This window comes from Vanellus vanellus (genome assembly GCF_965231255.1).
Source record: "Vanellus vanellus genome assembly, chromosome: 3".
In the NCBI taxonomy this organism is placed as follows: Eukaryota; Metazoa; Chordata; class Aves; order Charadriiformes; family Charadriidae; genus Vanellus; species Vanellus vanellus.
The window spans coordinates 87881739-87904741 of NC_138907.1; the positions used below are offsets into that span (position 1 = coordinate 87881739).

General features: G+C 39.6%; 2 protein-coding genes across 2 annotated transcripts in view; both read left to right on the top strand.

Moving 5' to 3' along the window:
• The window catches only part of UBE2J1 (ubiquitin conjugating enzyme E2 J1), a 31768-nt gene extending 18173 nt beyond the window's left edge, over positions 1-13595 (top strand). Inside the window, exons 6-8 of the mRNA XM_082481315.1 lie at positions 1605-1734; positions 5644-5775; positions 11473-13595. Coding sequence (XP_082337441.1) covers positions 1605-1734; positions 5644-5775; positions 11473-11742 — 532 coding nt within the window. The 3' untranslated portion in view covers positions 11743-13595. The remainder of the gene's footprint in view (positions 1-1604; positions 1735-5643; positions 5776-11472) is intronic.
• A 1026-nt stretch (positions 13596-14621) lies between these two features.
• Positions 14622-23003, top strand: part of GABRR2 (gamma-aminobutyric acid type A receptor subunit rho2) — a gene marked incomplete at both ends in the record, with an annotated part of 42642 nt that continues 34260 nt past the window's right edge. Inside the window, one exon of the mRNA XM_082481753.1 lies at positions 14622-14809. Coding sequence (XP_082337879.1) covers positions 14622-14809 — 188 coding nt within the window. The remainder of the gene's footprint in view (positions 14810-23003) is intronic.

Here is a 23003-nt window from a genome sequence, read left to right on the forward strand (position 1 = left end):
GGAAAGGAGCATGGAAAAGGAGGACCTGGGGGTCCTGGTGGACACCAACCTGATCATGAGGCAGCAATGTGCCCTTGCAGCAAAGAAGGCTAATGGTATTCTGAGCTGCATTAGGAAGAATATTGCCAGCAGGTCGAGGGAAGTGATCCTTCCTTTGTACTCAGCGCTGGTCAGACATGTGGAGTGCTGGGTCCAGGTTTGAGCTGTGTCGAGGTCAGAGTACAAGAAAGATACAGACTTACTGGAGCAAATCCAATGCAGTGCCACGAAGGTGATTGAGGGGCTGGAATATGTTTTATAGCAGTAGAGGCTAAGAGAGCTGGGAGCATTCATCCTTGAGAAGAGAAGGCTCAAGGGATCTTCTCTGTGCATACAAATATCTGAAAGGAAGATCTAAAGAAGCCAGAGCCAGGCTCTTCTCAGTGGCATCCAGTGACAGGACAGGAGGCAATGGGCACAAACTGAAGCCCACAAAATTCGGTCTGAATGCAAGAAAACACTTTTTTACTGTGAAGATGGTCAAAGCAATAGCACAGGTTGTCCAGAGAGGGGGTGGAGTCTCTGTCCTCGGAGGTATTAAAAATGTGACTGGACCTGAGCAATGTGTTCTGCTTGACCCTGCTTTGAGTAAGGAGGCTGGACTAAATGATCTCCAGAGGTCCCTCCCAACCTCAACTATACTGTGATCATCTGTAAATGAAATCTTACATGTGTGGGGTTTTTTTGGTATTTCTCCTTTCTCCATCTGGGGAGAAGAAAGTACTTGAAAGATCTGGAAGTGTTCAAGGCCAGGCTGGATGGGGCTTTGAGCAACCTGGTCTAGTGGGAGGTGTCCCTGCTTATGGCAGGGGGGTTGGAACTAGATGATCTTGAAGGTTCCTTCCAACCTAAACCGTTCGATGATTCTATGACCATATCCCTGTCTTATAAGCAAAGTTACTGTATTCCAAATTGTAACTAGTATCTTATTTTGAAGGCAGCTGTGAGCTTTCGCTGCTTGTACTCTGAGCCAGTCAGAAGCTGAAACTTTCCTGTTAGCATGGCACTGAGTCAAAACTAATAAACCCTGTTGAGAGGTAGGGTTTAGTGGGTTGGTCTTGATAGTGTACTGTCAAGGCGGTGTGGTTTCTCATTGGCTTGGAGAGCTGCCTGTGGTGTGCCCTATAGGCAAATTATGTGTGCAAGGGGGGAAAGGTAATGCTCTCGTAGAAGATGAAATTCCTGGATTTGAGGTGCAAGCTCCTGGGTCCAATTTAGGATTTTTAATAATAGTTAGATCTTTATAATTTACAGTTTTAATTTGCTGCAGATATAAATTAAGTTTTAAAATGGTAACAAATTATTAATAAAGTATAGATAATAACAATATGTAAGTCAGTTGTTAATATTTTCCTAAATGACGTGAGAGAATATGTGTTTGTAGCGTACATAATTCTCAATGTTTTTTCAAGATAGTGTGGTTTGGGGCGGGGAGAAGTACTTTTCAGCTACTGGTCTTGACACCACTTCTCTTTCTGTGGATTGTTTTGCAAATAGTTTGTTTAAACAAGCACGCAAGAACATTATGAGAACATGCTATTCTGAGCTATGTCATTTGTGGCCAGGTCACAAGACTTCTGTTGTGAAATGTGTGGCACATCTATGAAGACAGCCCTCTTACCACTAACATCCGGACGTGTGTCAAGCCAGGCAGACAAGGAAGCTAAAGAACTTGCCAGACAAATTAGCTTCAAGGTGAAGTCACTGTTTCAACTTTTATCTCTGTTGTATAGAATTAAAAAAAAAAAAAGAGGAAAAACTTGTAAATTGTAGAAACATTTATCATCTCATAAAACTTTATCAATCACTACATGGAAACCTGTTTTTTGTAGGACAGTCTGCAAGAGAAAAATAGGAGAGGTTCTCTTGCAATGTGCCAATTAATAAACTGTGCATCTCAAGCACTGGTCAATTAGCTTTAATTTCAGTGGTGAGCACTGTGGTAAGAACTGCCTAACTATGTTGCTTTTACTTCCATATTTTCAGTCACTAATAACTTGATTAAATTCTCCAGAATTAGTCTTATCATAAAAGTGTTAGGAAAGTTTAGGCAAAGCTAACCTAATTTTTTTTTTCCTTTGTGATTTTTTTTTTTTTCTCCTTTTGGCTTATGGAAGGAATAAAATTTTCCTACTGGAAAATGGTTGCAAATTCTTTTGAACTACTCTGCAGCTGAAGATACTGAAAGTTGAACTCTGGTATGGAAGTTGCTGTTACCCAAAAATGTGTTCTCTAGCTTGTGTTTCAGTGAAAGTAAGGTTTGTTTAGCCAAATATGTGCCTTAGAAAATTGCATGTCTTGCATGCACACTGTTGTTTTTCACTGGGTTTTTCACTAAACTCTTAAATCAGCCACTAAGGAAGACTGCTGTGTATGAGACGGGGAACTACAGTCAAATATATCATGACAATGTGACATTGGTGCAGAGTACATCCTCACTAAGGTCAGGGATGCAGTCAGGGATGTCACCTTTTATCACCAATGTTCTCCTCCTTGTCCCAAAGACTACTTTTTTTGTGTGTGTGCCATGAGAGTAAAGATTTCCTCCTACTGAGCCTCCTACTGCCCGTTCTGCAGGACTCGTGTATTCCTGTGCAATCTCACATCTAGACATGTTTACATGGTTGGGTCTGTGTGTAATAATGCTTATGATAAAAACATCTCAAAATATTTTACAAAGATGGGGAGGTACAGGGACAGAGTTTCAAAGCTGAGCTACTCAAAGAAGCAATGGACTGCCTGCTCCTGGCTTTTTTACAATATATAAGGGTTAAAAAGGGTAGGATTGATTTTTACTAAAGAACTGCTAATCTTCATCACAGAAATTTTAGAAATATCAGATTATATTTTTTTTTTTTTTGAAAACTCTTAATTTACATTTCATACCTTTTTCAGTTTTAAAATGAAAGACTTAGGGACATCAATATCTAAAGAATATTGGTGCGTTCCATGTAACTCCACCTCCTAAGAGCGAGCACTCAGCAAGGGAAAAATGAACAAAAGCCTCAGGTTTCTACAGCCTTTTACAATCCATTGTGGGTTTTTTATAAGGTAAATAATTTCTCTCCTCTGGTTGTGCCTTCCCTCCCTTTCTTAAATCAAACTTTAGGGACTTTTTTTTTAAGCTTCACGCTTCTCTGCTTTCTATTGTTTGTTTGATTGATGTTAGACTGAGGCATTCGATTGATGTGTTTGTAGTAAACTAGTAGCACGAATTACTAGCAGGGAATACAAAAGTTTTTAATTATTTGGATATATTCCATGTCAATTTACAGGGAAAGATTTAACATCAGATTGATGATTGAGTGTGTAATTTGAGAGAGCCTCTACTAGCAAGCATACTAGCAATCTCTACATTATCTTGATCCTTAAAGAAGAGATTTCATAACTTTTTCTAGATGATCCTGGGATTATGAGAAATTATTTAATACCAGTCTTGAGCAAAATGTTAACTTTTAAACAAAAAACAAACCCAAACCCATATGTGGTATTGAGACAGGAATATGAAATCCAGGAGAAAAAAATAACAAATCATATTTTCACATTACAATTTTCCTGCTTCTGTGGGCCTCCACCCTTGTTTCTGTCTGTTTGAATAGAAAATTACATTTTTTTAATCAGCTTTACATTGACCTGCAAATTGTTTTGTGCATTTTAGGTGCTATATGCCATAAATTCAATTCCACTTGAAAAAAGAAAAGATAGATGACTAATAGCATATGCATTACTGTAAAACAATGTGTTGTCTACATGTTGCCATCATAAGGCATATTTTGCAGTAAAATTAATTTTGCACTCACCCTCATTAGTATTTTTAAATATGTTGATCTTCTGTGTTCTCTCCAGCTTTTCTGGAAGGAGAGGTAAGGGTTGGAGAAAAGAGAGACTAGGTGACAAAAATGATATTTCATTTTTGGGAATTTTCAAGTGTTTTATTTTTTTGAATATTAGTCTTACTTCATTCTAGCATACTAGACTTAGTACTTTCATAAACTAAAATAAATCAAATGCACATTTTGTAGAGTATGTGCTTTGTAGAGATTAACAGTAAAGATGAAATGAGCTCTTACTGGAAAAAGCAGAAGTATGAAAAGGAGTGGTCGCAGATTCCAGGGAAGGAACTTATAACTGGATATGGGAAAGGAAAATTCACCCTGCGGATTGTGAAATGCTGGAGCAGGCTGCTTAGAGAGGCTGTTGAATCTCCAGCTTTGTAGATGCTCAAAAGTTGACTGACCATGACTCTACTTTGAGGAGGGAGTTGGACCAGTTCACATCTAGAGGTCCATTCCAGCATAAATTATTCATAACTCTGTGTTGCTTTGTTGCTTGTCCGTATTTGAGTCAGAACTTGTCCTATCTAATATTAGAGTTCATAATAGTCAAGTGCAAAAAGAAAGCAGCGTTATCAGATTATAAGTGTTTTTGAATCTTTAAGTTCATCTTCAGGTTGTTTCAGTGATATATTTTTCAGATTCTCCTGAGATAATACACATCAAGAAACAGGGAATTTAATTTCCTTACACAAAAATAGTATAATGAAAAGGGATATTGTTATCTTTTGATCTTATCAGCTTATTATTACTGTAACTGGTTGGTTTCTAATATAGTGTTTGTATTTCTTACTACTACTACCACTACTTATATCTGCATTTGAAGACAGGTACTAGATTTGGAATTGTCATCTTTACAGTAAATTGAGATCTAGATACATGACTTGGGAGGTGACTTGCTTGCTGATAAAAATTGATCTGGTCATGACTTTTTTGGTTTTTTGATATGTATAAATTTTAAAGTGTTTCAATTCAGGACTATGATGCTATTTCTTTTTCTATTCCCAAGGGATTATTGCAGGCACATAATATAACTGTTTTAACAAGAGGTTTGTTTATGATCTTCTACATGTCAGTACTGATCTCTTGTCTAAAACGTCCAAAAGCGTGAAACCTAAATTCTGGGAATTGATGCTTATTAGACATTTTATAAATGCGTACAAAAGACAAGACTTGTATTTTTCCTTTTGCTCTGCTTGTGCTGAAATTTAAATACGGGAAACTGAGGCTCTTGTGCCTGACACAGTGTAGCGCTGTGCATATATGTCCACTCTGGCTGTGAGGCAGCTTCACTACTAGGACAAGCATAGCCACATTAAATTAGCACGTACTGGAGGCTCGTTCACCCTGCTGAGAAATGGGCTATATTAGTTCACTTGTAACAACAGTAGTCAGCATTCACTTAAAGACATGAGGAACAGAAGTTTTAAAAAATGGTGTTATTTCTGGCATAATGTCGTCCTGGATCTTCTAAAGAATTTTCTTTTTTGCTCTGTATATTTGTCCATTTTTTGAACGTTATACCTGTTGTTATGCGCAAACAAACTTAAAATTGGTTTTAAAATGATATTTGCACATCTCTACTCTTCTAAGAATTTCTTAAACCTGTTGATATGTAATTGAAATGCAGTTGGCATACTTGATTTTACATTACATTTCAGTAAGTATATTCATATTCTCCATATATTAAAATACACATTCCAAAAAAAGCCAAGTCTCCTTGGAGCAGTTTTGATCTCGTCTCTCAAGCATACATGTGTACTCCCTGTAGGCAGAAGTCAATTCGTCCAGGAAGTCTGATGCTGGACCCTCACACGCGTCAGGATTGAACCACTCTGCCGCTTCACGTGAGCCCCAGCAGGATGGCGCAGCTAGAGCGTTCCAGGATCCAACAAATGCAACGGTATGGTCCGTCTTTGAGCTTTATCAGGCATAGTCTGAACACGAAGTCAGCACTATTAAGCCGATTGGAGGCTTCATTAAGAATATGTAGTTCATACATTTCTTCTAGAGCTTCTGCATACTTTTATATAAAATCTATATATAAACTTCAGCAAATAGTATGCTGAATCACTTTTAGAAAAAGCAGTCTGCTTTCACTTCCTTCTCTTAAAAACAATAAATAATGTTCTTTTAGCAGTTCTTCTTCCTAGTAGTTCCTTTAATGTATGGGTTAACAGGCCATTAAAATATTATGGTGTCTGAAGTACTACAATTTACCATCTGCATAATATATCACAGGTTTTTGCAATAAATTCTTAGTCAGAGGCAAAAAATGATTCAGTGATAATTTGCAGCTTTGAAGTATTAATTAAGTGTATCTTCCTGGTTTTTATAACCTCTTCAGTAAATCTGAATAAAATATTCTTACCATTTGAAGTATGACACTTACGTTTTTAATACTGCTAGGTGTAGGGCTTACATAATGGTTTCAGAAGTGACCGGGGCCTGGTGGTGGGCCAAGGCAGCTGCTGTTATGACTGTGGCAAATGCAATCTAAATTCACTGATAAATTGCAGGCAAATCCCAGCTAAGCTGTCTTTTTTAGAGAGGATGGGGCTGCAGATCAGTTAAAACACCTAAACCACGTCAAATAACGTCAGACCATCTGTTGCGTGTTTGCAACATATTTTCGAGCTATGTAGAAATATAAACATGCTAATAGCATACTTTTTTCCCACAATAAGGATTTTTCCAGATTGTTCAGGATTTAATAAATCATTTTATTTTATTCTTCTTATAACAAATCCTGGCTAATACAGAACTATTCAAAATACCAAGGCATCGCTAGCATTTTCTTGAGGAAGAAGAGACTGGGTTTTTTTTTTTGTATTAATCCCATTTCTAAGGGATTTGTTTTAATCAATTATGCTGATTTAATAAGTAATGGTTAACTTAATTTTCAACAGAACAGTCCTATGTGAAATGAGACCTTTAAACTTATAAATGTATGTACAATTTTATGTATGTAATAAACTGTAAATGATGAAAAGTGGATTCATGTCTTAAGGGATCAGACTGTCACACTCATGATTGTTTAAAGTTTGAAGCAGTACCTGTGTTTTTGAGCTGTCACATTTAGAGTGTTAGGAATTTTCTGGAGCTGTTGGGGAGTGAAAACATACAGCCACAAGAAATGTGTAACAGGAAAGACTATTGTAAAGAATTTGAGCTTGCTATTTTTGTGTTCTTATTCATGCAAAAGTTAATAGAAATCTTCCCAAAGTAGGAGGCCAGAGGCCTTGAACTGCTAATAGGCGTGAAAGAGTATCCATGCAAACCTCAAGCCCTTTCTACTCAGCTGTGCTTCTTGCAAGTGTAAAATTGGTTTGTGGGGTTAGTTCTTGTTGTGTAATTCTACCTTACTAAGTTGTAAGTGTTAGATGTAGGCAACATCAAAACTATGTTTTTTTTTTCTCTTCTTGGATAAAATGTTTCCCCACTTACTTTACAAATGTGTGTTTAATTAAAGGTTATTGTAGAAAATTTGCTGTTGTGAACTTGAAATTTTATGCCCTTTGAGAGCGAAAAGGGCAGAGGTAGACCCAGTGCTGAGTCCTTGTATTAGCTTGCATAATTCCTTCTGGTATAGTAGATTTAATGTGCCTAAATCTGAAGTCATGGGACCTGGTATCCTGTTACACAATACAGAGACAAAAACATAGCAGTAATCATGCAGGAAGAAGGGAGTGTTACCTTTCTTCTGCTCTTGGAACAGGTGCAACCAGTCTTCATTAAAAACATGATGGTAAATAGGTGCTAAGGAAAGGGTCTACCTGTAGGTGGATAAGGAATCTGTAGGCTGTTTTACTATGGGAAAACCAATCTACAGAGTGCTTCATGGGGAATTTTGTTCTTTCCAGCAACAGTTGTCTATTCCATAATTTTTACCTTTAAGCTGCTTGAAAGAACAGAGATTTTTTGCAATGAATTAATGGCAGGACAGTTGTGAGTATAGTGATGCCCTTCTTGGGATAGGTTGAACTGAATTCTTATGTGAAGAGCTGGTGCAGAATGGTCTTACAAAACACCTATGAGGTAGACTCTCCCTCTCTGTCTCCCAGTGTATTTATTTTTTAAATTTGTAGTAGCTGTTGATGTCTACTCAGGGCATAGTAATGGTACATTACTCCTGTTTGAGTATTCGAATTGCAAACAAGGTACTGCTGAAAGTTGGCTTGATTAAAAGTAATTGCCCTTAGCATTAAGAAAATGAGGTTCTTCCACATCTGAGCGAAAAAATGTTGTTGAATGAATATATTGTACATGCTCAGGTTGGACGCAGGTCCAAATTAAGTCACCTGCAATGCCATTGGTCACCTAAATGTTGGTACCAAAGCTGTCATCACAGTCCATGGGACTAGTTAGTGGAGGCTGGAGAGCACTGCAGCTCACTGAGGAGCGGAGGCGGGTAGGCGGCATTGCTCTGTCCATCCCCCTGATTGCACTGACTAAATCCACATGGACTATTATGGGAGTCTGAACTCCTACCACGCCTTTAGCAACCTACATTTGGCATATTGATGTGGAATGATGCCCCACCTTGGTGTTTATAGTTGATGAATAGAATTATAATTCTTATCAAGTATCAAAATGACAAGCTAAAAACTGTGGTTAGACTTTTTTCTGATAAACTGGGAGTATATTAAACCTCAGTACACCTGGTATTAAACAGTATACTATAGTAGTGTCCTCAACTAATGTACTGGCCGGATGAAGTGTTGTAATGCGGAGTGATGAAATAAACAGTGTAACTGAAGTCAACTAATCGTGAACTAATGAAGGAATCTTCCTTGAGAAAATGAGGCTATGTTCTGATACATGAGATTTATAGAAGCCCTTATTTTTAATCATATGTTCTGAATGGTATATTGTTAAAAAAGTATTTCTGTTTATCACTATTAAGTGGTGTCTTAAGTTTTGTAATACTACAGCAACAATTTTAAATGTGTTGGCGATCAGGAGTACTTGGCTGACTTTGATTCATTAAAAACTAGACATATTTCTTATTAGCCGTTAGCCACGCTGTGTCAAACTTAAGCTGTTCTTCGGTTGGAAGTTACGTGGACAAACAAGTATTTTACCTATCCTTATATCTTCTTATTTCTGTATATCTCTGAGATCATGAGTATAACTGAAAGAGGCTTCAGTAACCCAGAGCATTTATATGGTTCTGAGTTCCTAGAGTTTGCTATATTTTTAAAACATTCCTTCCAAGGTGATTGTTTAATACTTCCAGCATTCTGATAAAAAATTTTAAAATAACAGCCTGGAGACATAAGTGATACAGTGAATGCTACCTACCATTCTTCAGTAGACTGAACGTAGTGTAGGTTTCCTTACTTGCATTTTGTTATACGATAGACTGTTTTGTTAATTCTAATATATGTACATTTTACTAAACTAGCCTTATTTATCAAACTCAGACGTCCTTGGAGCAAAGTTTTCTACCAGTCCTAACAGTTTCAGAAGCTTCAGAAATAATATGACACAGAAACTGCATATTTAATGACTGTAAAGATCAGATGCTAAAGGTGGCTACAATGTAGGTCTTATTAAATATTTTCATTTTTAGTCTATTAAGCCCTCATTCCCAACATTGCCAGTATGGTTTGACAGAAAATGACTTAAAATGGGATGTAAATTGTGTCATGTGAGGTGTTGCATTTATCTAAAAATTTTGACATTTTTGCTTAAGAATTTAAAAACCTGCTGTAAGTGAAGACAAGAAGATTGTGATTTTTTTTTTTTATTTATTTATTTATAATACAGCCCATCTGCCATTTTGGGGATTCTTAATTGTTAAGTCTTCAAACAAAAAAAATATCTTTTTCTAGATGTATATATTATTTAAGATACAGTAGCATTTGGTACCATTGCTTCCTGAATTCACTTTTCTTCCTCTCCTGTTCTGAAAGATGGGAGTGTAGATGAATCTAGGAACTTCATGTTCAAAGGCTCAACTTCCCTAAGTATTTTCTTTGGCATGAGGAGCTTTCAAGTAGGTTCGGTATGAAGCAGAATGACTTTCTTCTGCAGTGTAATGGAAGTCATGCCAAGCTGCTCGTGGTGTTCTTGGCTGTCTCTGCTGATAAAATAAATCTTTTAAAAACATTTTTCTTTGAAGGTACCCAAGCTGCTTGCTTGCTTGCTTAGGCAAGAAACCTACGCAAACAGGCAAGTTGTCAAATGTGGTGAGTAATTGCATCAGTACTTCCTTGCTGATAAAAACCAGTGGGAAATACTAATGATGAGGAGGTAGTCAAATCATGATGGGCTAGTCAAATCACTGACTAGATGAAAATTTGGAGATTGTTCTCCCACATACAGAATATGTGGCCAAAGAGTGATGGGACCAAGTACTACTTACTGTCTTGTGGATCATCATACTTTACTAATACACAGTTGAGGACATTCCCTATTGGGCCATGTGGAAAGAATATCTTTTGTGGATATAGGACCTGGCCAAAACAGTGCTTAGAGTTATGGATATTGTGTTCATTAACAGGCTTTTGCTTGGAAGCAAATGTAAAATGTCCAGAATTCTAGTTTTGTCTGCTGTAACGATGCTCAATCTTTTAGAAGAAGGGAGGAGGTGGGGAAAGCTAACTCTGGAAAAACTCTGGAAAGTAGCTGCAGGTTGCAGTGGGAATACCTGCAGACTGTTCTGAGAGGTAAAAAGATGACTTACAAAAAAGTAATTTTTTGTCAGAGCTACTTTTTCTTTTAAATGCTTCAAAATTGAGCCTTGTCAAAATGTTTATTTCCAACAACTGTGCTGTGTCACTGTTTTTAATATTGAAATGTTGAAAGTTGGACCTTTTAGTATTGCAAGCAGGATTAGGCCAGCAAAATATCAGAACCCAATGCTTCAGTCTTACAAACTGAAAAATTCTTTTCTTTAGAATACTCTCCCGAGCTGAAGATCAGTTACTAACGTTTATTTTTTTATTGCATATAATGGTAGACCAACGTTTGACCAGTAGAGGGCAATGGGTACGCGCATGCATAGGTACAGTGCTCAATAATTTGTGCTGGAATAGCTTGGATGTTTCGTGCTTGGGGGGTTTGTTTTGTTTTTTTCCAGTGTTGTTGTTGGTGATGAGGGCTGAATGTTGGATCCAGCTGTCCACAGGAAGCAGTGCAGCATTGCTTAATTGGAGTTACCTGCACTTCTGTCCCTTTTTTGCCCTTGCCCTTGTTTCCCCTTCAGTATAGGTGACATTACAAATCCTCAGAGACATAATTATCTGGAGGATTATTAAAGATTTCTTGAACTGAAAAGAGTTAAGCAAATCCTAGACAAAGGTATTTGAAATATCTTGATTTGGAATGCATCTAGAATTCAAATGTTGTTTGACAGACTTTCTTCAGACTTTTTGTGTCCTTAGAACTGCTGATTTGCAGCTTGAAATAGACTTCTCAAGGTAGTGTATGGACAAAAATGATAGCTATAACAATCTGGTAACTACTAGTGATATGTTTGATTAGGCTTTCAAGTATTAACAATTATCTGAAGCGTACATTTTAGTCCTAATGATTTTATGCCTTGCTAATTGTGTGTAGTCTTGCCTCACAACTCTTTGTGTTTCCTTTTTAGTCTGAAACTGAGAATAACAGTGCAGCGGCCAGTCAAGAGCATACTCCGCCTGTGTCCAGCAACACATCTATGAGTCCTCGGCAGCGCCGTGCCCAGCAGCAGAGTCAGAGACGGGCTCCATCTTCAACTGACTTTAATCGGGTACAGCAGCCAAGAGTCAACATGAACCACACTGGATCAACTGTTCTGATTGTCCTTCTGACTTTTGCATTGGCAGCTCTTATATTTCGTAGAATATGTTTGGCTAACGAATATGTATTTGAGTTATAAGGTTGTTTCTGTCGTAACAGCAGTGACTTGACTGCTTCATTGAACATTCTGTATTGGGTATGACATGAGAACTGTTTACAAAGGTTACTTTTTGTATTAACGCTTAAATCCTTATGAATGTTAATGTACCTACAGATACATTACTTGTAAGAAACGCGAAGTTGGACATTTAACTACAACAAGTGTTAATTGTGTGCCCACTAGATACTTGGAGAAACAGTGCAGTGGAATAGTAACATTAAGGCATGTGGGAGGGGAGTCATTTTGAGTGATTTATCAACTAGAAAAAGACAATTTAAAAATTAAGTGGTTGATTCACTTTTTTTATTGAACATAAATGCAATTACCCCGTCTAAGTTAGTACAAGATTTGACATTGGGGAAGGAATTCTAAAATGAAACAGAACTAAGCGAGTGTGTCCAGTCACCCCTTAATTTAGAGGGGATACAGTTTTGTAACCACTTTTATTTACCATGACACATTTCTAGAGGGACAACACATACAAATTGGCTGTGATGCTGCTTTGTGTGTGTGAAGGGGGGAAAGGAGTAGGGGAGGAAAGAAGGGGCCAGTAAACTACTTGCATTATTTTGATTTTATTTTTTGGAAGAAAGATTGGATAATCTTTTTGCAAGATTTGAATATCCTCTTCTAATACTCTCAATTGTATATCTTGTTTTTTTAGAGTTGAAGATTTATATAAAACATGTCTATTCTTGCAATAGTTATAAATATGTAATATAATTATTTACCCAGAGCTATTGTCTTTTAATTATACCAGGAATACACATAATGTGTTGAACTGACTGTTTCATATGTGGTTTTATTTCCTAAAGAAAATTTAAACCTTATTATACTTAAACTCTCATATATATGAACATGCTTAAGAGAAATATTTATTAAAACCTTGGTAGTAATAAAGAGTTTCAAGCCAGTCTTCCGTTATGTTTCAAGTATCACATGGCCTTTTGTTTGGTTGTTTGATTATTATTTTTTTTTCAGTTTCTTTTAAACCTAAAATCAATATTAGACCTGGAGGCTTTCTGCATTATTATTTTATTAAAAAAAAATAAACAGTTGGTAATACTCATGAATGCTGTAAAATCACATATACGAGCAATAGACCTACAACTGTTAGGGTTTTGAGAGGTTTTGTCTGTGAATGCTTAAGTATTGCAGTTGAGTAGAAGAAAGCAATCAGTGGGATAATATTCTTGTATTATTGTTCAGATTTAAATGTATTCTAGCATGTTTATTTCAAAGGCAATGAAATTTAGCTAAATTTCATTTCGTTGCTGTTGAACATGGTAGCACTGACTTAAGTGAGATTCTCATCCTGTTTTTCGGCAAGTATTCATCAGGCTACCTACAGCTTTCCTAAATTTTGTTAAATATAGTATGTATTAATGTTTTAAAGTAGGTATAACAACTTCTGAAAGAAGGAAAGCCCATTGTGTGTCTGAGGGGGATGTGGAAATTAAAAACAACAATCAAACAAACAAAACAACAAAAAACCAACCAAGACCCGAGTTCTTTTTTAGCATTTCTTCTGGATTGTTGATAATCTTGTTTGCAGGTACAACGGAACAGAGATCAAAAAATAGTTTTCTTGAGAAGTTCAGACAAAAGTGTATAGTTTGATCAGCTGGTTCAGCAGTTACTTCCACATTCTGCTGCAGAACAATCTGGTGTCAATATATTAATTGATGTGGGTTTACCTAATTTGTGTGTTTATTTCATTAGAAATTTTTTAAAAAACCCACAACAACGGGAAAAACCCACACCAAAAGCCAAAAAAGCCCCTCTCCAGATCCTGTAGCCACTAAAATAAAAGTACTGTGTTTCCGAGTTGGTATGTTGCTTGAATGCCTGTTCTGTTCAAGTATTGCAAACCTGGGCTCACAGAAGAGAGAGTTCTGGAAGAGGTCTGACCCACAAGACAGCTTTGCTGGGTTTTGACTCGCTCGCTCCTCCAGAAGCTTTGCTCTGAATGTGCGGTTCTTTTCCTAGAGACTCACCGCTGTGCCCAGCAAACTTTTGCTCTCGCACCTGTACCACACAGTGGCTGTTAAAGCAGCTCAGTCCTCTGCGGAGAGATCCTCTTTGAGTGGGCTATGAGAAAATAAGCTTTGAACGGTGTGTGAAAACAGCGTCTTCCTTGTGATTAAAGAAATAGCTGCTTTGTGGCTTCTCATTTTTATTTCCGACTTTTAAAATGAAACTTAAAATGCCTGGTTGTGCAAATGTCTGTTTGAAAAAGTAATTATTAATGGTGACTCGATTTATGTAAAGAGTCTATTGCATGTAGAGATGCTTTGGAGATTACTGTGTTTTAATTTTCCTTTAAAAGTTAACAGTCAATAAAATCATCATTTTCAGAGGAAATAGCTCATCTTTTATCTTCAACTGCATAAAGAGCCAGACTAAACTGGAAAATAAGATCTCAGCTGCTATAAAACAATCGAAATATGTACATTTTACAGTGATACGTGTGTCTGAAACATGGCATGGGCAGTTTCCAGTTGAAGACTATGCCATGCGAAGGAACAGAAAATCTGGAAAGTGTAATGAAAGGGGACAGCCTGGTTTTGCAGTCTGGCAGGAGGATAGCGCTGTCCTGAGATTAGGGGATTGAGCAAAAAGCCGGCGTGCAGAATTGCGGGTTTTTATATAATGGCTTTAGTCAATATCCTTTAGGACCCAGTGGAAATGTTTGGTGAGGGAAACTTCGTGAGTAATGGCCAATCGTTAAGCGGGGATGAGGGAAAAGCTTTGAGTGAGAAGCCCCCGAAAGCCTGTCAAAAGCATCACGTCGGGAAAGCAGCGTTTCTACCACCCATCGCCGACCAACATGCGACGCCGGAATTAGAGTTGATTCAATGTTTAAACCCAGGGGGACTTGTACTGCAGGAGGTCACTGGAGTGCAGAGAGCCTGGCTCCCGCTTCCAGCAGGATGCCTTATTTTGCAAAACTCCTTTTATTCATCTTTTGCTTAGTTCTTCTTGTGGAAAGCAGAAAGCACAGGAGGAGGAGGTGGACAAGCCAGCTGGAGGTGCAGAGGGCAAGGTAAGGGCTGATAAAACACACAGGTTTCTCCTCCTGGAGCGTACAAATACATAGACAGAAAGATCTGCCTTGTCAGTGTCTTTGTGTATATTGTACGTGCAAACAGCTTTATAGATAATGTTTTTTGAATAGTGTCTGATACTATATACTAAATGGAAACGTTTCGCGATAACTGTTAACGAGGCAGGTTTTGCAGACAGGTTCAGCTTGGTAAAAATATTTTTAGCCTTATATGTGAATTACAGAAAGAATTCAGAGAAGTTGCAATTAATAGAGATGTTCAAATCTGCGTGTTGTTCTGGCACTGGTTCAAGAGCAGGTTATTTACTCTGCTTGCTGCAATGTCTGTGATACTTACATTCATGTGAAATTACATGTTATTTTATAACAATTTGGGGTGGGGGTGTTGGATAGCATACGCCGTATTAATTGGTAACATATAAATCCCTGGAGGTTACCCAGGGATTCTAAAATGAAAAATAAATTTTGAAGAAATACATGGAAACTTTACAAAAAACGTATTTTAAAGTCAAGTAAAGGCACAAGAAAGAGTTAAAGGTCTCAGTAAAGTTTATTAGATTTACTGTTGCTAAGATTTGACCAGAGGTTTACATTAGAAAAGATAATCTTCCAAACCTGTCAGACAGTCCAAAGTATGTTATCCTTTTTTGTGGTTATGTCATCCTGTGGCAATTATGCCTTACAAGATTGTTCATTGTTTGAGGGGCTCAAAAATAAAATTGGGTTAATCCATCTTATTAAATGGCTTGACCACGGCTGTAAACCTTCATCTTTTCATTTATTTTGTTGCGGGTTTGGTTTAACACTCAAGGCTTCTACAGGGAGTGTTGTTACTTGAAAATTTTACAAAGAAATATACAATTGAAAGCAAAGAATACCTAATGTGCTCTCGGATTTATGCTACTTATTGGAAAATACAGTAGCATATGCTTTTAGTGACATAAATGTTATAAAGCTGAAGCAGGTGGGGCCTGATTGTGAAATCCTAAAGCCAGCTGAAGCTTTCCCATTGATTTCCACAGAATCTCCATTATTTCATTTAACTCAGAAATTTTTTCCAAGTCTGTTTCTGGGAAATATGGGGGATTCAACAGTAGCATTTTCTTGCAAACTGTTCACGTGTAGTAGAGGTTATCTTCTCTGAAGTGATGAAATAGTATAAATCCTTCTTTTAAACATGACTTTGCCCCAAAGTAGTGACATTCTCTGGGTTAAAAGTTGTTTGAATGTTTTGTGCTTAATTTAAACGTTGTGAAAATAATTTACAGTTTCTACAGTGTTGTTATATTTCTGAAGCCGTGATAGAGTGGAAGTCAAAGCACTGCTAAAATTATTTATATAAATGAGTTAACTGTAAAGAATAAAGTGATACTGTTTGGTTTCCTGTGGAATAATGGTTTTAATAAACAGTTTTCCAGCCAGGTAGAACCTGAGGAACTACATGCCTTTTATATATATATACATATACACAGACATGCACACACACGTTTCCTATGCATTGTACTTATTTAAAAGTATATAAGCTCAAGTTTTAGGGACTACCAAATGTGAATGATGTTTTAAACACAGAGAATTCTGCAATACTGGAAAAAGAAAAAGTGTATGGAGCTGTGACATTTTAAATTGTTTTAAATTTCCAGTTACACAGAAAAAATATAATTGACTCTAAACTAGGGATGAATATTGGACACTTGTAGTAAAAGGAAATTAAAACCGGTTCCAATGCTGGTTTGTAATCATGGAAGAGAAATGAAAACAGTGTCCTTTTTAATAATTTATTCACGTTTTCTGCTTAGTATTTCTTTTGCTGATTTATCATAAAAATACAGTAAATTTTACAGTAAATGTATTAGCCAAGAAAATCTGTTCCTGTGTTTGGAAATCTAAATTTGATAAGTTTGATATTTTGTGTCCGTTAAGGCGATACATCAACCTGATCAAGAGTTCTTTATGTTGATTTCAAGCAGGTAGCTTGGGTTGGGCAAGTGCAGAACATCTTCAGTTCTATTGTTCATGACTTGGACGTTGTATAGAGGTTCTTACCCACGGAGCTCTGAGGGATTGGGGTAACCGGTCCTGCTGGCGCCGAGGCAGCTCTCTGCCAAGCCTGTGCAGAGAAGTGGAGCCTGTGCCTTCATGGGAAAGGAAAATGCTAAAGCCAAGTGAGGGCTGTGGTCGTAGGAACCCAAATTAAGAAATGCCAGGTTAAGGATTGCCTGTGCATCCTTAATTACTCCCCTTGTTTTATGTTCATTTCGGATGTAACGTATCCAGTTGTGGATGTCCCATCCCTGGGAGTGTTCAAGGCCAGGCTGGATGGGGCTTTGAGCAACCTGGTCTAGTGGGAGGTGTCCCTGCCCATGGCAGGGGGGTTGGAACTAGACGGTCTTTAAGGTCCCTTCTGACCTAAACCATTCTGTGATTCTGTGATTTTTTCCAAGTGGTACCTCACTCAGCATGCTGAATGGATAACACTTGCTTAATTAGAAACTGTGTTGGGTTTAATTTTGCTCTACTCCTGCATCCCCCACCTCACTGATAATGCCGTCTCTTCTACAAATTGAGGTATGACTTAAAGAAGCAACTGTCTCTGTGCAGCACGGGTGTGACCATTGCCTGGTGCAGCTTCGTGTTATGCTCTGGAGAGCCCGGGCTTTGCGTAGGAAATTGGTGTGTGCTCACCAAGCAACAGCCTCTGGCTTGGTATGTCAATGGTAGGTCTTTTACATTTTCCAGGGGTACAGTCTCCATCATTTATATTGAGAAACTGGGAGAAAGATATTGGTGATACCTATTTGCGTGAAGTTGAGAGTGTTCTTGCTGATGTGCAAGCTGACAAATGGTGCACAAAACCAAGGGCTCATAACTAGCAGAATTGTTGGTTAAAATACTTTATGTTTCATTCTGTTTGAAGAAATCAAGTCATAAATGAACGGCAAAGTAAAACTTTTTGTCGGATTTACCTGGGTGACTGCTGGGCAGGGGATGTCGGCCCTGGCCTTACCTGTGCACCAGGGAATAAATTTCCAGGTGGGAAGAAAAGACGGGTGCTGAAGGAGAGGGTGGAAGTGTGGAAGGGTGCAGGTGTATGCGTTGGATGGGCCATGGTCTGTGCTGCTGTGTTGCTAGCCGGCATTTTCCAGAGAGCTGTGTACGTGGTCCAGGCTACTGCTGCTGGGGCACGTCAGACTTGCTGTGCATCGTACTGACTGTACAGTGCACGTGTATGTGTGCTTGTAGCTTCCTCAGAGCATCAGCCTTACTGTAAGTGCCAAGCAAGTGCTGTTGATGTGGCCAACACTGAGGTTCTCACACAGTTTGGGGGTACTCTTCAGTAGCTCTGCAGTGGCTGCATCTCAGGAATCACAAACAAATGCTGGCAGTCCTCCCGGGCTGTCCAGCTGGACAGAATTTCCGCACAGAAAAAGAAAAACTGAAAAATAGTGCTTTTTTTATTATTTATTGCTCTATAAAAGTTGTTGATAATGCTTCTGGTAATTTTTATTGCTCTGCATAAATTGTCTTAGAAGAGAGGGCTCAGGAGACGTTTGCCATCTCAATTGTGCTGGTGAATGCTGTGTTTCCAGTGGCCTCTGCCCATCCGGCTCTGAGTCTCCGAGCCTATTCCTCTCTCCTGCCAGTTGTGTGAAGCCTCTTGCTTCAACCAGCAGTAACAATGTGCTTTTAAAACAGAAGTGGCTTTGAGCTTCTGTTAGCTAAAGACTTCCTGCCAAGGTTTTTTGGAAGTGGTCAGTGATTTGGAGTATCTCGTTAGAGATGTAATTTTCAGGGCATGCTACGTGTCAGCCTTAGGTTGGGACCCAGAAGCAGGAGGCAACCATCAGGGCATGGCAGCACAAGGCTCTTTTTCGAAACAGTGGGCCACAGGGGCAAGTATCACAGAATCACAGAATGGTCAGGGTTGGAAGGAATGTCTGGAGATCATCTAGTCCAACCCCCCACCAGAGCAGGGTCACCTACAGCAGGTTGCACAGGACGGCGTCGAGGCAGGTTTTGAATGTCTCCAGAGTGGGAGACTCCACCACCTCTCTGGGCAGCCTGTTCCAGTGCTCTGCCACCCTCAAAGTAAAGAAGTTCCTCCTCATGTTAAGATGGAACTTCCTATGTTCAGGTTTGTGCCCGTTACCTCTTGTCCTGTCACTGGACACCACTGAAAAAAGTCTGTTCCCATCCCCCTGGCACCCTGCCTTTAAGTATTTATAGGTATTGACCAGTTCCCCCCTCAGTCTTATTTTCTCTAGACTAAAGAGACCCAAGTCCCTCAGTCTTTCCTCATAAGAAAGATGCTCCAGTCCCTAATCATCTCTGTAGCCCTTTGCTGTACTTTGCTGATCCCTGGCGGGTGTGCCCCATCCGTTGCCTTGCAGGGCTGCATTATTTTTCCCCCCACTTCTGGCCAGGTGCTGCAGACATGTCTTCTGGCCTGTGCTGCTTCCCAGCCCCTACTGAACCCTTCTGCTCTGTGGTGTTTTCTCAGAAAATTTGATATTGGTAAGTGGATCAGTGGTTAAAATGTTGAGAACCGCTTTTTTACAGGTGTGTGGCTTGCCTGCATTTCAAGTCAGGCATTTAAGGCATTGCACAGCCTGTAGTTGTGCAAGGTTTGATGTCTCCTCAGATATTTTTTTTTCGCCAACACTGCAGCGTCACAGCAGGGCCAAACAGTGGTGTGAAACAAAAGCAGGGAGAGATGTGCACACATGCAAATGGCAACAGCAGATGTGGGAAGTAAATCTCATGCCTTACCTTGGCTGTGTGCTCCGTGTCCTCGTGTCTGCCGCTATGACTTCTCTGCTGTTGTTAATGTTGTCCCCTCTGGCTTTGTAGTAGTTTTGTAGTTGTCGGTGTAGGCTGTGAGACGTTTAGAGCCTCCACACAGCTTCCTCACCAGCCCGCGCGCATTCAGCGCTGTCTCTGCAGCAGTTGGGGCTTCTCCTGCCTCTTCAGCAGAGCTGCAGCCTCTGGTCCCCTTCGCTACACCTGTTACCCTCTGCTGATGTTACTGCTGTTGGCTTTGGGCTGGCTGGCTGGATGTAGGAAGAAGCAAGGAGTGCAGGGTTCGGGGTATGGTTGCTAAATAAGTGGTTCCATTTATTGCTGTGAACAAATGTATTCTCCATTCATCTTTAATAAGCTGAAAACATGAACAACCATGGAACAGGTTGGGTTTTTTTTTCTGGTTAAAAACCTTACTTTATAAAAAACAAGCAAAAATGAGGGGTCCTAAGCAACAGGTGATAAGGTGTATTGGGTATATGACCATGAAATATTCCTAATCTGTGCGATAACAGTGATCGTGTGCATCCTCTGAGTTTGTGTCCATCGTTTCCCAGAATCTGATTATTTTTATTTTTTTTTCTAGAAATCTGGCAAGGAAATCACTTTCCTTTCTTTCCTGCTGCAGGCATAAAAGCACAGATGTACCCGTGGAGCATGTTACAGCCAGAGGAAGAGCAACAGGGTCTTTCTCCCCTGAGGCTCTGGGAACAATAGGGACTGGTGTGGCCACCCATGTAAACCAGGACAGACCCATCTTCTTGTAGAGCTACCAGGGCCTCTTGGGCAACTGGGACTTGTCAAACCCTTGAAATGGTGGCCCTAACAGGCAATGAAAGGAGACCTCCCCAAAATTGAGGACCTTGAGGTTCATAGCCTTGTCAGAAAATTCTCAATCATATTTGATCCCATGTGATCTGTGTACATTAATATTAAAGATATAGAACTATGTGGGATACACTCATAGAGTAATGGAGAGAATAGATATGGAATGCTCATCTAGGAGTGAGTTAATTGTTACAGCAGTCATAAACTGTATGTTATTGCACTTTCTCTTTTTTATTTATCTTCTTGGGCATCTTTGCAGAAGTTGTATACTTTGCTGGTTAGAAAAGCAGGAGGTTTTGAACCTTTCTTGGTGCTAGGTTTAGACAGTGTGCATCTCCTCCAGCTTGCTGTGGCTGCTACACAAAGTAAATGACACCTTCAACTAATGTGCTTTGGGTTTTTCCCCCAGAGAATATACTGAAGTGCAGTAAGATTCTCACTGAAACTGTAGAAATATTTTCCAAATCCCAGTAGGAAATGGGATAATAGCAGCCAATGTCCTATGACTATGAGATACCATCTTGTTGTGACCAAAGTCAATGCTGAATTCTCTAGAGGGAAGTGCAGAAACCTCCTGGACCCTGGTTGCCAGCAGCTGCGCTGTGCTCCGGCTGGGGATCACGTGTCCTTTCAGGCTCACCACTGAGCCATTGCCTTATGCCCTACAGCACGAGGATGGTTTCCAATTTTATAAGTTCTTTATCTTTCTCTGGAAAAGTCTGAAAGTCTGCATAGATACCCACTGCTTTTTTCAGTCCTGCTGAGCTGTTATCTGTGATTTCTTATGCCATCAGAATTTAATTTTCTTTGATATATTTGGCACTATTAAAAAAAATCTTATGCAATTGAGAACAATTCTGACTAAAAGCGGCTGGAAAGAAAAGTTAGGGCAATAATGAAGAAGCCTTTACAGAAACTTAATGTGGTACCTGTCCCCTTCTTTCCTCTGTACGTAGGAACAAATCATCACAAAAGATGGTTTTATCAAAATCATCCCACATGAGCAAAGTGTAAACAGCAATACATATATATGAAAAACATGGCAAAAAAAAAGAGATGCGTGGCATTAAATGAATAGTGGTGAATTGCAGAAAGTACATAAAGCTGATAGGAACCCTGGCAAATCTATGATCAGAACTGCTAAAGACCCTAAGTACATCAGGGAGGATTTACGAGATACCGGTGATCAGATTGTCAGTAAAGGCGCCCGATGGGCAGGAGTGGTCAGTGCATCCTTCAGCTCTGCAAAGGCACTGGCGGCTGTATTCACCTTTGCTGCAGATAATGACATAATTCCTATGCCAAAGAGTGGTGGGGGTGGCATTGGAAACCTGCCGGAGAGGATCAGAAGGTACAAGCACAGGCTGTTGTCACGCACTGTTATAAAGAACGGTGTTTTTTTTCAAACAGACTTGGTCTTGCTTTTGGATTAAATTGACAAAAATAGCTATTATACATTTCAAAGGCTGTGTAGACTGCCTGTTATTAAAAATAGCTCCATACAAAAATCTTTGTAAATGGATTAAATTGGTTAAAAATTAAATGACAGGCCTCTGTAAATTTGGAATTGTCTGTCATGTACCTGAAGGACTGGGCATGAACTGATGATTAAATTCTGGCTATTAAATGCACCCCCTGTTTCAGGAAGATCCCAAAACCCTCTATTTTCTCCCTGAGGCAGTGTTGGTGTCCCCCACCAGCCCCGTGAAGCCTCCGCAGCCACAGACTTGTTCTTAGCAGCTCTCTTGTGTGCTATTTGCTATTTGATGATTTTTAAATTGATTGATCAGAGCTTGGCGTTTCAGCGAGGCTGTGCCATCGATTTACAAGATGGTGCTGTAATACCATCAGCGTTTTCCATACTATTCCCTCAGACAGCATGCAATCCATAGTTTTATTGGGCAATCCCAAGCACAAATACAGGCTTGGTGGGGAATGGCTGGATAGCAGCCCTGAGGAGAAGGACCTGGGGGTGCTGATTGACGAGAAGCTCAAGATGAGCCAGTGACGTGTGATCACAGCCCAGAAGGCCAACCGTATCCTGGGCTGCATCAAAAGAAGTGTGGCCAGCAGGTCAAAGGAGGTGATTCTGCCCCTCTACTCCACTCTCGTGAGACCCCACCTGGAGTACTGCATCCAGCTCTGGAGTCCCCAACATAAGAAGGACATGGATCTGCTGGAGCGTGTCCAGAGGAGAGCCACGAGGATGATCTGAGGGCTGGAGCACCTCTCCTGTGAGGAGAGGCTGAAAGAGTTGGGGCTGTTGAGCCTGGAGAAGAGAAGGCTCCGGGGAGATCTTATTGTGGCCTTCCAGTACCTAAAGGGGGCCTACAGGAGAGCTGGGGAAGGACGTTTTACTAGGGCATGTAGTGGAGGGACGAGGGGAAATGGCTTTAAACTAGAAGAGGGCAGGTTCAGATTGAACATTTTCACTTTGAGGGTGGTAAGGCACTGGAACAGGTTGCCCAGAGAGGTTGTTGGAGGCCCCATCCCTGGAGGTGTTCAAGGCCAGGCTGGACGTACTAGACCCACCTGGTCTAGTGGGAGG